Consider the following 16,353-nt stretch of genomic DNA (forward strand, 5'->3'; position numbering starts at 1 on the left):
TGTCTCATTAATTTTCTTTATTTTAAACGTCATAGGATTTTTTTCTTTTTTTTTTTTTCTGCCTGAGCCACTGCAGTAACTACACTGGATTCTTAATCTGCTGTGCCACAAGGGAACTTAATAACAAAGGAATTTTTATTGAAATCAGATTGAATTTATTCATTAACTTAGGGAAAATAGACTTTTTTTTTTTCTGGGCCATTCCCACAGCATGCAGAAGTTCCCAGGCCAGGGATCAAATCCATGACAAACCAGTAACCAGAGCCATAGCAGTGATAACACTAGATCCTTAACCTGCTGAGCCACCAGGGAACTCCAAAATTGACATCTTTAATACTGACAAGTGTTTCTGAGAATGCTTATCTTTCCATTTGCTCATCTTATTGTGTATCCATCAGTGTTGTCAGAGTTTTTTCATATAGGTTTGCATCTCTTGTTAGATTTATTATATTATTTTATCATTTCTTGTTGTCATTGTAACTGAGACTTTCTTTTTTCCATTATATTTTCTAGCTAGCTGTAGTTTATGTATATTTTATACTCTGCTACCTTACTGAGGTCTCTTTATAGTAGATTTTGAGTTGATTTCTTGGGTTTTCTAGGGAGACAACCATTTTGTCTGCAAATAATATCTTTCCTTCCTCTGTTTCAATTTTTTTTTTTTTGGGGGGTCTTTTTGCTATTTCGTGGGCCACTCCCGCAGCATATGGAGGTTCCCAGGCTGGGGGTCGAATCGGAGCTGTAGCCACCGGCCTATGCCAGAGCCACAGCAATGCGGGATCTGAGCCGCATCTGCAACCTATACCACAGCTCATGGCAATGCTGGATCGTTAACCCACTGAGCAAGGCCAGGGATCGAACGCGCAACCTCATGGTTCCTAGTCGGATTCGTTAACCACTGCGCCACGACTGGAACTCCCCTCTGTTTCAATTTTGAAACTTCTAATGTCTTTCTCTTACCTAATTGCATTGACTGTTACTTCCAATATGACGTTAAATAGTAGTGGTGACGCGGGCATCCTAGTCTTGTTTGTGACTTTAGTAGAAATGATTCTGATATCACTGCCTCACAATTATGTTTTTAACATAATAAATATCAGTATTGTAACTACTCCATTTGGCTCTGAAAAAGATATATTTTATTATATTAGGAAAAAATGCACCTAATTTCCATCTTACAAGAGTTACTTTTATTTTTTTACAGCTACACTCTTGGCACATTGAAGTTCCCTGGCCAGGGATCAAATCCATGTTGCAGTTGTGACAACCCTGGATCCTTAACCCACTGCACCAGGCCAGGGATCAAAGCCCTGCCTCTGCAGCTACCCAAGCTGCTGCAGTCAGATTCCTAACTGCGCCACAGTGGGAACTCCAAGAGTTAACTTTTAAAAATCAAGAATGAGTGTTAATTTTGTCAAATGTTTTTCCACCACCTGTGGAGATGATCACCCTAGATCCGTTAATGATTTTATTAATAAATTTCCTAATTTTTGGTGGTTTTTAAAATGGAAGTATAGTTGATTTACAATGTTGTGTCAGTTTCAAGTGTACAAAGTTTTATATATACATATAAATATATGTACATATAAATATATACACACACACATATATATATATATATATATTCTTTTTCATCTGTAGAATTTTCCTCATTCTGGATTTTGCTGATTTCTTCTCCATAGGGTCATTTCACTTATTCCACTATTCCCAGTCCTCCCTGTAAGTAGTAGTTAGATTTCCAGGCTTAGTCAGAATCAGATGGTTCTCTGTAAGGAACCCGCATGCTCACTGGGAATTCTGAGGCAAGTGTTACTGAACATACTTGGAGAAAGGATGCTGTGGAGGAAGGAAGAAAATGCCGTGGGAATTGGGGCAATCGGAGGAGGCTTTCCCGTAGGAGGAGGGCTTTGAACTGGGGTGGTGCTCCAGCAGGCAGCCCCAGAGGCTGTACATAGTGCAGCACCGTGGCAGAGGAGGGATCAGCATTGGACAGAACTTTCTGTGCAGGCTTCCTGATGGTTCTGTGGAAGAAAGAGGCTGGCACACTGGCGAACCCTCCCACCCCCACCCCAACCATCACTCCCACTCCTGGGATACACTGGAGCTGAAAACCGATCCAAGTGATTGGAGGGCGGGGGCCTGGGGGAGGAGGCAATGTCTCTCAGGGCCGTGTTGGGGGTCAAGTTGGGGGGCTGAGAAATTGTCTTAAGGCCCTTATGCACCCCAAGCTTCCACCGCAGCCTCTAGAGGTCTTCTTCCCAAGAAACCTGGAGAGGGGAAGGCAATGTCTCCAACTCAAGGAGTGAGTGGGGAGCCGGGAGGGAGGAGGACCTTGGAGCGCAAAGCAAGGTTCTCAAGGTCAAGGGGGCCCTCCTGTTCTTCAAAGGGATTGAAATCCTCCAAAGCCCATGTCACAGGGCACTGAGCCACTATTGCTTGCACACTTCCCTTCCAAGAAGTGAGTGTAGCCGTCCAGGCTGCACTGTTGGGCAGCTCTGATGTGCCAGGGGTCTTGGGTCTCTGCCCCCTGCCCTCCAGGGTCACAGAAACAAGGGCAACCCTTCTTCTACACAAAAGCCTGCAGACTGTTGAAGGCAGCACCCTGAGAAGGACTGGCTGCAGCCTTCCGTTTTTACAAGAACCATCACATCTGATCCTCACGGCTCTTGCACGGGGGCATATCATTATCGTGGTTGTTTCTATATTATGAGAGCAGAAATAGGCTCATAGAGACCACACAATTTTTTTTTCCTTTTGGCTTTTTTAGGGCTGCACCTGCAGCATATGCAAGTTCCCAAGCTAGGAACCAGCCTACACCACAGCTCACAGCAAAGCCAGATCCTGAACCCACTGAGCAAGGCCAGGGATCGAACCCACATTCTCATGGATCCTAGCGGGGTTCGTAAACCGCAGAGCCACGAAGGGAACTCCAAGACCACACAATTTGATGTACATGCTTCTCAACCTCGTCTTCCCTGTCACAGTTCCTTGAACTTTGACTTGTTTTTTATTTTTTTGCTTTTTTAGGGCCATACCCGTGTCATCTGAAAGTTCCCAGGCTGGGGTCGAATCGGAGCTATAGCTGCCAGCCTATGCCACGCCGACAGCAATGCAGGATCCAAGCTGCGTCTGCCATCTACGCCACAGTTCATGGCAACGCCAGGTCCTTAACCCACTGAGCGATGCCAGGGATCAAACCCGCACCCTCATGGATACTAGTCAGGTTCGTTACCACTGAGCCATGACGGGAACTCCCTGAAACGTGTCTTCTTCAACTAACCTCAATCCCTCTTACTGCCATGGTTATTCTTTGCTTTTTCTGTGTTCCGGGATGGAAGAGCCAGGATGGGAGATCCTGCCTTCTGGATAGGGAAGGGCAGAAGCTGAAATAGAAAACTTTTCTTGAGAGACTGAGGAGAAGGTGGGCCCCATCAGGCTGCAGGAGCAGCCAGATGCCTGATGGGGTGAGCTGGGGGTACGGTTGCTCATTCTGGGAGGAGTATGGGAATGGGGGGGCTTTCCTGGCAGAGGAGGGGCTGGGGAGTTCCCAGGGAGAGTCGCTCCATATCAGCGGAGTCACTGAGTAGAGGCAGAAGGAGGAAGCTGGTTCTGAGAAGGCTCTAGACATGGTATGGCTAGAAGATGCTTTTGTGGTACAGATGGGGAAAGTTGAGGCCCGGAGAGGGGCAGGAGATTTCCCAAAGACACCCAGCGAGGCAGGAGCCCAGGTCTGGACTCCACTCCAGCCACTGGCTTTCCCATCAAGGAGCCCGGGCTGCGCGGTAGAAGAGGGTACATCCTCAGTGAGGTCTCTGACAAGTCCCGCCACGCTGTCAGACACGGCCCTGCGTGAGCGCAAGGAACAGCAAGGAACAGCGTGTAGGTATGCAGGGCTGTGGTGTTACGATGTGCCATCAGAAAGGGCAGGAGTAACCCAAGGACACACAGCTCATGCGTGGTAAACCCAAGACGTTCGTCGGGGTCTTCTCAGCCCCAGCAGAGCCTCCCAGAGTGAGCCACAGGAAGGGAGGCCAGGCGTTTGCGGGATCTGGGCTACCTCTGGCTTCTCCCCACTCTTCCACCTGCCTCCCATTCCACAGGCCAGCCCGGCGGCTCGCATTGAGGCAGACAGCTGGCAGCTCTGCAGATACGCTGGGAACTTCTGAAGTTCCCTCAAAATGGATCTATGTTTCCCACAACGCGAGATTCTGTGCTTTTCACGCTTCACCAAGCAACCTCCCGCCTATCTTATAAAACCCAGCTCGGAGGTACAGCAAATGACCATGTCCCAAGCCGCAGATGGAGCCACATCACATTCCAAAGACGCTCACAGACCATGACCCGACCACAGTGAAATATAATTAGAAGTTAACAAGAAAAATATAAACCTCCCGTAAGCTAAAAACCTAAAAAACACACTTCTAAATCATCCACGGGTTAAAGAGGAAATGACAAGGAAATTATGAAATGTTTAGAACTGAATGATAAGGAAAGCACAGCAGTTTCCATGTCCTTTCAAAGTCACAGTGCCAGGGCCCACAGGCCAGTATTTCCGTTGCCCCTTCGCGTCCTCCACATTCCTCGCAGCTCTTGGCCGCAGGAGGCCCACCTGTATGGGCTGCATCAACTGTTCTCTGGTCCTTGGCTTCTGCTAGGATTTGGCCAATGGGGAATCCTGGCCAGAAACCAGAGGGAGGGCACTGAGGTTTCTTTTTACCCTCAGTCCTTTGCAGTAAGATTGCCGTGGGCCGGGTACGCCCCCCGAGCCCAGGCCACAGCTCTGGTCAGCAGTGCCATCCTCAGGGCTCCCACTTTTACCCCTCCCTCCCAGCACCCCTCCGACCTAGAGTGGACAGCAAAGGGCTGCTAGTCCTTCGGTGATAAGCTATCCCTGTGGTTTCCTTACACCCTAACTGCCCCTCCAAGTACTGCCTTCTTTACACGCGCCTCAAAGCGCCTACTCTGGGCATTCCATGTGTTTCCTGCAGATAACTCCGCTCCAGCAAGCGCTCGCCTCCGTCCATTAGCGTCTCACATCTGGATAATTGAGCTCTGACCTTGTGTCCTCTCTGTCCTGTCACCTTGGCTGACCTGTCAGCACCATCACCTGACCCCTGCTCTCAGGGCAGAGTCATGCTCAATAAGTGGTATTGATTAGGATAGCAAACAAATGGACGACTAGGTTTGAATTCCTTCTGCGTACAGTAGAGCAGGCAAAGGCTTGCCCATAGAGGATTTGGGGGCAGAGTTAAGACTCAGACTCAAAAAAAAGAGAGAGCTTTTGATGGGACAAAAATAGGTATTCAACAAAAGAATGAATTCTCAGTTCATTCGCCAATAAAGAGCTGGAGTTCTTGGAGTTCCCTTCGTGGCTCAGCGGTTAACGAATCTGACTAGGATGCATGAGGATGCAGCTTTGATCCCTGACCCCTCTCAGTGGGTTAAGGATCTGGCGTTGCCATGAGCTGTGGTGTAGGTCACAGATGCAGCTCGGATCCCACGTTGCTGTAGCTGTGGTGTAGACCGGCAGCTGTAGCTCCCATTCGACCCCTAGCCTGGGAACTTCCATATGCCATGAGTGCAGCCCTGAAAAGCAAAACAAAACAAAACAAAACAACTGAAGTTCTTTTTTTTTTTTGCTTTTTACGGCCACACCCGCAGCATATGGAAGTTCCCAGGCTAGGGGTCTAATAGGAGCTACAGCTGTGGGCCTGTGCCACAGCCACAGCAACGCAGGATCCGAGCTGGGTCTGTGACCTACACCACAGCTCACAGCAACATTGGATCCTTAACCCACTGAGAAAGGCCAGGGATAGAACCTGCAACCTCATGGTTCCTAGTCGGATTTGTTTCCGCTGCGCCACGATGGGAAAGGAGTTCTTAGTTCTTAAGATCTACTGTGTGCCATGCAGCAGGCAGAAGATTGAGATAAAGGGGAGCCCATGGGGCATCTCTGCCATGTAAACGCCCGTCTCCTGCCTCCAGCTCTCCCCTATCCCCGCCTGCTTACCTCCCACACCCCTCCAGGGTGACTTCTGTGGTCTATCTGTCTGCTTTGGCCTTCCCACCCTAGAAGGCCTCCAACCTTCCCTCCTAACCCAGGACAAAGGTCCCCGGGCCTTGGGCCCACAGGGGGCGTCCTTCTGCTGTGGGCTATCCGTCTGCTGTCAGGGTGGACCCCAAGCAGAAAGGTAGTGAGAGCAGATTAGGTCTTGAAGCGTTTGGATTTGGTTGGAAGAAAGGAGGGAAAGAAGAGATTTCAAAGTGGGAACAGCTGGAACAAAGGTATGGTGGGGGAAATGGGGTGACTTCACGTGAGGAGAATCTGCCCAGCCCAAGCCAAGACACCAGCCCTGGTGTGGGAGGTGAGTCTGTGATTTGGCACTTTGGGGGGGCTAGCCCTTCTGGTGCTGGGGTGACGGCGAGAGGCTCAGCTCATGGTTCCCTAGGCCTTCATTCATTCATTCATTCATTCATTCATTCAGCACAGTTATTCAGTGACTGCCATGTGCCAGGAGCTGTGCGGGAGCTGAGGGTATAAGAGTGGGTAGGGCAGATTTGATCTCTTATGGAGCTCAGGGACAAGGGAGGCCCAGAAGATTCTAGGCGGACAAGGAAACGGTCATTCACCATCAGCACTTTTGTTTCTGCTCCAGACGGAAGCTGGGCTTGTCCCCATTTCACAGTCGAGGAAGCTGAGGCTGCCTCCCTGGCGCTCCTGAGAGGGCCTGCGGCTTCGTTAGTGCTTGGCCCCTGGGAGGCCTGGAGCTTGATAAGGACTTTCCGGAAAGGCGGGTGTGTTGGAAGGGGGGTCCCCTTTCCCCGCCCCTTCCCCGCCCCTTGGCCACAGCGTGGCGGGGCCGGGAGGGCCGGGGCGGAGTTGGCGTCACCTCGGGGGCGGGAGGGCGACCGCGGACCCGGCAGGGCGGGCGGGCCGGCGGGCGGACAGTCGAGAGGACCGGCGCGGCGGGAGGCTGGCAGAAGGAGGCGACCGGGCGCTGGGGATGTGACCCCGAGGCCGGCCCGGACTCGCGCGCACCCGCCCGGCGGACCCGGTGAGTGAGCGCCCGCGCCCCCTGCGCCCCCGCGCCCCGCCGCGCGGACGGCCCGGCCTCGCTTCCACTTTCCTTTCTCCGGCTGTCCCGGCGTCGCAGCGGCCGGCGGCGACCTGCGCCCAGAAGCAGGCTGGCCGCAGCCCTCGGTCCGGGGCGGAGGCCGGGAGCTGGGAAGTCGGGGTTGGGGTCGGGCGCGTCGGTCGAGGAGGGCGTGTCTCTGGCGGCGGAATGTCAGGCCTGCTCCTCTGGGTCCTGCGCCCGTCTCTCCGGACCCGGGGCTCGGGCGAGAGGGGCGTCGGGGGCCTGGAGGAGGCCGAGGCGAGGGCGCGGGGGAGAGCTGAGAGCCCTCGCCCCTACGTTTCTCTCGGATCTCTGCCCTCAGCCCTCCGCCTAACCCCACCTCCACCACCCCCCGCCACACACACACACATCGCTCCTCTAGGCTGGATTCTGGGTTCAAACTAGATCCAAGATCCTGTGCCAGGCCTGGGGGAGTGGCCCGTGTGGCCCTGGCAGGGGGCTGAGTGTCAGAAACAAGCAGGGCCGCTCTGCGGTCTAAATTTAAGAAACACAGACGCGCCCCCCCCCCCCCCCCCCAGGGAGCGGGTCGCCACTGGCCACTTTAGGAAGTGAAAGGACATCCAGAGTTAGGAAACAGGGCCAAGGCGGGAGGGCCATGGTTTGGGAGGTCAGGAAGGGGACAGGGATTCTGTGAGAGATAGAAACTCGGTAAGGGAGTAGGAGTGGGACGTGAAGACGGACAAGGGTCTGTGATAGAAGGGCACCTATCCATCCCCCCGCCCCTGAACTTTTATTTTCCTGGGAAAAGACCCAGGCCTTGAAATTTTGCAGCAGGAAGGTGGGACTCCAGCTCACTCACGATGCTTGGGGTGTGGGGGAGACTCAGTCTGTTGGGGAAACAGGAATTAGGTCGTTCTCGTTAGTGGAAAGATGCTTCCCTTTCCCTTCCACTCCCCGCACCCCCTTTCCCCTTACCTCCACCAGACCGGAGACCAGCCAGTGCCATGTGAATGCCGGGTCCTCAAGTTCCCTTCCTGGGCCTGTTCCCCATCCACAACAAGTGGGTTGGGCCAGTTGGTTTCTCAGGACTATGTCAGCCCTATGGTTCTTGATTCTGAGCTTTCCTTAAAGCCTGAGCATCCGCTATGTTCCAGGCCCTGACCTTGGCTGGGGGATAGGGTTGGTGGGGGACAGCAGTGGTCAAAGAGCAGCCTCCACCCAAGGACAAAGATCTGGGTTCAGTAGAGGCGGCTGTGGGAGGAGGTCACATCCAACCTAACAGTAGGAGTCAAGCCAAGGGACTGAGAAAACACACAGAGGCAGGAGCCGATGGTAGGTCCAGGCAGCGGGAGGAAGCCCAGGGTGGCTGCTGTAGGGATGTGGGGTAGGACAGGTAGGGCGAGGTTTTGAATGCCAGGGAGAGGGTCTGTTGGTAGCTGTCAGTGAGGGGGGTATGCACAGGTGAAGAGCCCCGGGACCCTGGCTCACTGTAGTGTGACTGCAGTGATTTTGAAAGCACCTGCTCCAAGCTGAGTTTAGAGTGCAGGTGGCTGCTAAAGTGCAGCTTCCTCTTGGGTCAGGAAGCTCAGGTCCCGCACTGGGGATGTCTTTGGGTGAGAAGTTGAGGGGTAGGGGATGGATGACCTGCCTCATCTTTGGGGATTTTTCAAGAGGACAAGATCCCGCCGGGAGACCTGCCCCTTCCCTCCAAATGCCTCTCTCTCTCGTTTGACTTGATTCCCCGCCTCCCGACCTGGACGTTGTGTGTACAAGGAAGAATCCTCATTTCAGACACGTCTCCTTCACCAGCTTGACTTGTTGTCTGACTTGACAACTCACATGTGCCTTTGGTTACACCCAGTCACTGCCTTCTTCCTACCCTCCCTTCCCCAAGCCTGTACCGCATTACTAGAGATGTGAGGGAGGAAAATACTCCAGGGTCAGCTCTGAGGTCAAGGCCAGGCTTTGTGGCTGTATGCAAACCTCGGTCCATGTCTAGAGTCCAGGGCTCAAGTTGACCAAGGTAAGGGTCAGTGTTTAGTCTATATTCGGCCTTAGTGCTCGGTCTGGGGTTGGGGTCTGTGCTCCTGTGGCTAAGTTCCAGCGGGTACCTGGGGCTACATTTCTCAAGAGCTCACACACACAGGAGAGGAGAGAACTACCCTGGAGTCCCAGGAACTTGACCTGTGAGTGACCCAGGAAGTTGCATGGGCCAAATCTCTGCCTGCTGCAGGGGTCACCCAGCAGTGGCAGATGAGACTAGAACCCAGGTCTCCTGCCTCTAAGCCCGGGGCTCTTATCACTGTCTCCAAAGTCTGTTCTGAATCTGAGATCCTTCCATTCTAAGAGGCAAAACAAATTCTTCTGAATTCTGGATGGGCCCAGCTGGGTGATCTGCCTGTATCTTCCTACCTCCCAATGCCAGGCACACAGTAGGTGCTCTTGGAATATCTACTGTCGGGTGCAGCGGGAGGGGCTGGTGACTTGCGCAGGTTCGAGTGTGGATTTCAGGCTGGAGGAGGCCGGCTTGGGAGGAAGGATCTCCAGCTGCTGTTGAAGGAAGTGGTGCCCTTCTAGACGTGCCACCCTCCCCCTCTCCTCTCGTGCCTGCAGCCACACTCGGAGGCCACCCAGCTGGCCATATGAGGGCTCTTTCCTCTTTCAGGGTAGTAAAAGGAAAGGACATTTTTGGTAGAAAAGTCCCTTCTGCTCCCTGGGAATCCCCGGTGACCGGATGCACTAGGGGATGTCCCAGAGGAAGACCAGGGGGGGAGGCCCTCCCCCCTACCCCCAGCACAATGCAGCCAGGCTCTCCCACGCTGCACCAGCTGGCCCCTGGGACCCCAGAGGTCACCTCCTCCAGGCCCCTGCCTCCTGGCGGGCCTACAGGAAGCCTCTGCCACCTCTCTAAATGGTCCACAGCAGGTCCGAGGAGCACCTGCTTGGAGCCGAGGTCCAGACGTCTCTGAGACGCAATGAAAGTGGAGAGGAAACAAAGCAAGATGCGAGGGGCAGCGGATGCTCGGCCGGGGGAGTGAGGGTGGCTGAAAAATGGGGCAGGACCCTGGCCTAAGGGATGAGGAGGATCTGGAGGCCAGGCCGACCTGCCGAGCTTGGCCAAAAGCCCAGAGGTGAGAGGGAAATGATGTGTTGGGAAGTCAAGCCCACGGGTAAGGTCCTGACCACCGCGCTCCCCATGCCCTTGGCCCCGGCAGGGCATCCGCAGGACCCGCTCCTGGAGACCCGGCCCTCGGCCCCGCCCGGCCATGGCGCTGTGCTTGAAACAGGTGTTCGCCAAAGACAAGACGTTCAGGCCGCGGAAGCGCTTCGAGCCTGGCACGCAGCGCTTTGAGCTGTACAAGAAGGCGCAGGCGTCGCTCAAGTCCGGCCTGGACCTGCGCAGTGTGGTGAGGCTGCCGCCCGGCGAGAACATCGACGACTGGATCGCCGTGCACGTGGTGGACTTCTTCAACCGCATCAACCTCATCTACGGCACGATGGCCGAGCGCTGCAGCGAGACCAGCTGTCCGGTCATGGCCGGCGGGCCGCGCTACGAGTACCGCTGGCAGGACGAGCGCCAGTACCGGCGGCCCGCCAAGCTCTCGGCGCCGCGCTACATGGCCTTGCTCATGGACTGGATCGAGGGCCTCATCAACGACGAGGATGTCTTTCCCACCCGAGTGGGTGAGTGCCGCTGGCAGACAGGCCGGGCCTGGCCGGGGAGGGGGGCAGCCGGCGGAGCTCGTGGCGCGGATCAAGCATTTGGTCTGATGGAGCCACGTCGTCGTCGCAGAAGAGGAAAGGCAGACCCGGAGAGACGGCCCGGAGCGGGCGTCTTGAGCTAGGGCTGCCCGACTCCCAGTTTGGGCCTCTTCTTTTCTGAAGCCGGAGGGGCCCTCCAGGGACCGCCCTAGCGAGACCACTATGATTCTCAGAACCTTCCAGAAGAGGTGCACCAGGGGGCTCCTAGCAGGTCGCCCTGCTTGGGCTGATCTGACTTGCTGCTCCTGGGAATTCCCTCTGACTCTTGGCCCCAAGAAAGGGAAGGGGGTGGGGAGTGGGGGCTGGGTGATTACACCTCAGAGGGCTCTCTGGACAGACTTCTCCCTTGTCAGACCCAAGCCATGGGGCCTTTTCTTATCTCAGCAGGGCAGTGGGGGGGCAGGTGAGGGGAAGGGGAGAGGGTGATGTCATCCTGACCGGGAGTCCCTCCCCCGCCCAGGCCATTGCCAGCGAGGCGGGGTGGCTCAGACGATGAGCAGACCTGATGCTGCTGTTGGGCACAGCAGCCCTGCCCCACCTGGCCTCCTGCTCTGTGCCAAGGCTCTGAGAATCAGAGATGGGCGGGGCAGGGTGGTCAGGCCCCTAGGGGAGAAGTCTGGATGCTGAGGACACTGAGTCACAAAACCAGTGTCCATGCCCCTCCCCCGCTGACGGCCTGCCGTTTCCTGCACTATCATGCCCTGCGCAGGTGTCTTCATTTCCCATGGGAGGAAATGGAGGCCGAGAGAGGCACAGCGCACTGAATCAGGAGGGACTCGCACCTTCAGCTCAGGTCCCTTGGGGCCCAGGGCCCCAAGTCTCGGTGTGCAGGACAAGTCTGAGGGATCTGGGCTGGGCTTGGGAGAGCTCACAGGGAGACAGGACTCGGCCCCACCCAAGAATGTGAGGAAGGGGAAGGGCCCCAAGGAGTGGGGTGAGCCAGTGTGGGCCTGTGCTGGAGCTCTTGTTCTCTTCTGGCCTTCTGCCTCAGGCCTGTGCGATCCCAGGGGTCTGTGCCTTAGCCCTGGGATGGCTCTGCCACAGCAGAGTAGAGGCTGTAGCCACCAAGATCTCCCCCGTGAGCCTGGGGAACTGTGCAGAACTTGTGCCTTTTTCCCAGGTCCTGGACCTTTTCTCTGGTGGAGTCTGTGGCATGTATCTTTGAGAGGTGCTGCCATGTGGTGCAAAAAAGGTTTGAATCCTGCCTCCAGTCTGTCCTAATGAATGGTTCTGTGGCTTTGGGCAAGTAGGTCCACCTTTATGCAACTCTGTTTTATCATACTAGAAGGCTGTTACACCATTATCATACCAGGCTAAAGGTGCAAAGGACCCAGCACAGGGACTGACTCACAAATGGAAGGTTCTTCTAAGGGCTATTGACCATCTGAAGACCTGAGAGCTATCTGCAGTACTTCTCGAGGATTTAGTAATTGATTCTCAGGATTGGGGTCTGGGGCCTGCTGTGTGAATATTGCAAAGGGGAAAGAGTTGGGTGGGGCTGGAGAGAGAGGTCAGGATCCGATCATGAAATGCCTCGAGCAGGTGCCAGGCTGGGAAGTTAGGACTCAATCTTGAAGGCCCACTTTTTTGATGTTTATTTTTGCTTTTTAGAGCCGCACCTGCGGCATATAGAGATTCCCAGGCTAGGGGTCCAGTCAGAGCCGTAGCCACCAACCTACACCACAGCCACAGCAGTGCGGGATCTGAGCCGCATCTGCAACCTGCACCACAGCTCACGGCAACACCAGATCCTTAACCCACTGAGCGAGGCCAGGGCTCGAACCGTATCCTCATGGATACTAGTCGGATTCATTTCCCCTGAGCCACGGGAACTCCCAAGGCCCATATTTTTTAAAATGGACCCCAGGTGTTAATGAATTCCCCTTGGAAGGGCATCCAGGTCATGTGAGAGCACCTGCACATGCACGTGTTTCCGGGGAGACTTTTGGCATAACTTCCATCATGGTCTGAGAAGGGTTGATCAGTGACCCAACAAGGTCCCTGAGTCCTGGTGATGGGAAAAATCTGGAAGATGATTTGTATTTCAGCAGAGGAGAGGCACAGTGAGGTTCATGCTTCATTAAAAACGGAAGCGTAGCAGAAAATAAACCCCGATCTTGGTCTCCCATAGGGAAGTGTGCTAGGGAAGAGGCCATACTGGGAGAAGGCTGCCCACGTCGGGGAGGGCAGGTTTGGGCAGAGTTCCATCACCAAGATACTGATGCCCCACTTCTGTCCACCCCGCCCCCCAGGAGTTCCCTTCCCCAAGAACTTCCAGCAGGTCTGCACCAAGATCCTGACCCGCCTCTTCCGCGTCTTTGTGCACGTGTACATCCACCACTTCGACAGCATCCTCAGCATGGGGGCCGAGGCGCACGTCAACACCTGCTACAAGCACTTCTACTACTTCATCCGAGAGTTCAGCCTCGTGGACCAGCGGGAGCTGGAGCCCCTGGTGAGGCCAGGCCCCCGCTGCCCACCCCCTGCCAGGGCTAGCCTCTGTGCGTTTTCAAATCCAAAGGCTGTCTGCTTTAGAAAACCCAATACCCAGTTGGATCTGTTAGGGGATGAAATTCATTTCACCATGGATTCTGTGCTGTAATAGCAAATTCATTCCAGGATCAGTTTACAAACACAGATCTGCAGGCGGAGTTCAGGGGGAGGGGGGTGGGAAGGGTCCAGGCTGGGGCAGAAGCGTGGCCACACCCAGTGGTTTGGGAAGGGGCTGCCTGGCAGGTTGCGCTCTGACTGGTCTGTCCCCACCTTGTGTCTCTGCAGAGAGAGATGACAGAGCGGATCTGTCACTGAGCCCAGACCTGGACCTTGTTGCCTGTCAGATGGACCATCTGAGCACAGAGTGGCCGGGGGAGGGCACCCTTGGGAGTCTAGTGGCAGAGGGACCTGAAGGCCCTGGGACTCTGCCACCTTCCCAAAGCCCCGACTTGTGGTTCTCAGAGTCTGCCCACCTGTCCCCCTGACGGCTTGTGAGTGGAGAAGGGGAGAGCTTAAAGGTGGACAGACAGAAGGAAAGGAGGCGTTAAACCCCTGGCCGGACGTCTGAAGGGTTTCTGTTCTGACACTTAACCCTCCCATGTGGATGTGGCTGAGGTGGCAGGAAAGGTGCAAGAGCATGAGCTGCCTGTGTGTGAGTGGACACAGATGACACATGTGCTTGTGCGTGTGTGTGTGTGAGCTTCTGACTGAGGAGTGTGTCTGTGATTGCTAGCTGCCTTAAACCCTTCCTGGCACGTAGTAGGCCCTCCATGAATGTGAGCTACACGGATGGATGGATGGATGGATGGATGGAATGAAGGAAGAAAGCAGGGATTAGGGCCATCAGACCATGCCCACGTAGGAGTGATGACACGTCCCTGTCTCCGCTGGGTCTGTCTGACCCTGCATGTAAGAGCACGCGATGTGGTTGTAGATGTAGCTCCATGCTTGAAACTTCCAGGCTTCCGTCTTCCATCAGTATGAGTTCTGGGGAGCTGTGGGGAGGTAGGAAGGGGACCCCTGCCCTGAAGACCTAGGTGCCTGGCCCACCATAGCCGCAGGTTCTGATTTGCTCAGTCAGAGATGCTCATAAGCTGTCATTTCTCTCATCCCTCTGCCTCCAGGAAGGTCTGATTAGAGACAGCCTCCTGGGCCTTGGGGGTGATCCCTCATGTCCACAAAGGTTCCTGGTCCTTAATTCAGGAATCACACACTCCAGCCTAACTCCCTGAATCTCCAGATGTGGTTGTGAGGATCTGAAGCCCAGCGCAAGATAATCCTCCAACCCACGGAGTTCGTGAACTTGAACTGGGAAACTCCAGAGCCTTGTCACCTGTCTGGGACACTGAGGACCACGTAGCTGTGAATGGACTCTTCCAGCCTTGGAAAGCCCCCAGCCTGCAAAGTTCTGCCTCCTTCCCAACAATCCGTGAGACGTTCCAGCTGGCTGGATCTCAGAGCATAGCTAGCCACAGAGCAACTGGGGTGTTCGTTCAGCCCTCCATTTCTCAGTGCTTCCCTGCCCAGCCCTGTGCCCAGACCCACAGGAGGGGAAACTGAGGCAGGGGTAGGGCCCTCCTAGAGCCTCCAGGCTGGGAGGCCAGGATAGAGAGCCAGAAGGGACCTGGGGAATCATCCAGTCTCACTCGCAGAAGGAAACAAGCCAGGAAGCGAGGCCGGAGAGACGGTCCCAGGCCTCCCAGGAAGGCTTCTGCAGAGCCGGAGGAGAGATCAGGGCATCTGACTCCCACCCTAGGCCTGCGGATGGCTGCATAGGGCGAGGAGATGAACGCAGAAAGAGGGCTTGACAGCCTTTCTCCAGGATACAACTGTCCCTGCTTTGACCAAGGATTTCTAGCCAGATGCCCGAGTGCCCTGCTACCCCTCTGGTCTGCTGGGGTTGTCTGCCGAGCCAAGCCTCCAAAATTATGCCCCTCTCCGTGGCCCAGCAGCTGCCAGATCTCTGGGGAAGCAGATGGGGCTGCTGGGGCCGGCCAGCTGGACCCGGGACAGCTGCCTCCGGAGAAGTTCTCGAGGGAAACACTGGCCTAGCAGCTTTGCCAGAACCTCTGTGTGAGGCGGTAGTCAGAAATTCTCCCGAGCAGGACTGGGGATTGGAAGACGGAGTCTAGGCTATGGCCAGTGCTGATTGTGGGAGGGGGTGGGGGTAGGGAATCTATTTTTGTGAAACAGAGGGAAACTTTATTGTTGTTATTTTGGTAAAATAAAAGAGGCAAACTAAAGGCCCTGGTGGGAAGCTGTGGCCTGAGTGCCACATGGCTCCTGGGCAGGCTGTAGAAGGAGCTGGGCCAGGATGGGGCAGGGAGGGCTTTCTGTCCTGAGATCCTGGGCCATGTGGAGGGCTGGCTGGTGTGGTCATGTCTGGCCCAGCTCTCCAGGGTGGGGCCACCAAGGTTTTCCCAGGGCTCTGGACATTCTGGACCCAGAATTCCTGGGCTAGGCTGGGAACTTCGGTGTGGGGAGGGCTGGCCTTTGCCTTCTGGGAATTCAGTCTCAAATCCCAAGGAGAGTCTTGTTTTGGCTCAGGTCACCTTTATTGGAGCTAATGGGTTAGGGGACAGGGCAGAAAGACAGCCCTAACCCTAATCGCAACAGAGGAAACCCTTCTTTTTTTTTTTTTTTTTTTTTTTTTTTTTTTTTTTTTTTGGTTTTTGGCTTTTGGCTTTTTAGAGCCATACCCACGACATATGGAGGTTCTCAGGCTAGAGGTCTAATTAGAGCTGTAGCTGTCAGCCTACACCACAGCCACAGCCACGCCAGATCTGAGCCACGTCTGCCACCCACACCACAGCTCACAGCAATGCTGGATCCTTAACCCACTAAGTAAGGCCAAGGATCGAACCTGAGAAACTTCATGGTTCCTAGTTGGATTCTTTTCCACTGTGCCACAACGGGAACTCCAGGAAACCCTTCCTAAGGGAAGCTGTTTGTTGGATGCTGGCTAGAGCTCCAAGTTGGGGTGGAGGGACATGGGGCTGACCCCTGAGCTTATTCCCAGGGA

The 16,353-nt window shown here is 54.9% G+C and overlaps 1 protein-coding gene across 2 annotated transcripts; it reads left to right on the top strand.

Moving 5' to 3' along the window:
• MOB3C (MOB kinase activator 3C) lies at positions 5,838-15,574 on the top strand. 2 transcript variants are annotated; one of them, XM_021096715.1, is made up of 4 exons: positions 6,882-7,055; positions 10,292-10,760; positions 13,091-13,293; positions 13,617-15,574. In XM_021096715.1, the coding sequence occupies exons 2-4, from the start codon at positions 10,343-10,345 to the stop codon at positions 13,644-13,646; spliced, it is 651 nt and encodes a 216-aa protein (XP_020952374.1). In that variant the 5' UTR covers positions 6,882-7,055; positions 10,292-10,342; the 3' UTR covers positions 13,647-15,574. The 2 variants fall into 2 exon arrangements, with proteins under 2 accessions (XP_020952373.1, XP_020952374.1); XM_021096714.1 differs by lacking the exon at positions 10,292-10,760 and having other exon boundaries at positions 5,838-7,055.

Source organism: Sus scrofa, chromosome 6 (genome assembly GCF_000003025.6).
Source record: "Sus scrofa isolate TJ Tabasco breed Duroc chromosome 6, Sscrofa11.1, whole genome shotgun sequence".
Classification (NCBI taxonomy): Eukaryota; Metazoa; Chordata; class Mammalia; order Artiodactyla; family Suidae; genus Sus; species Sus scrofa.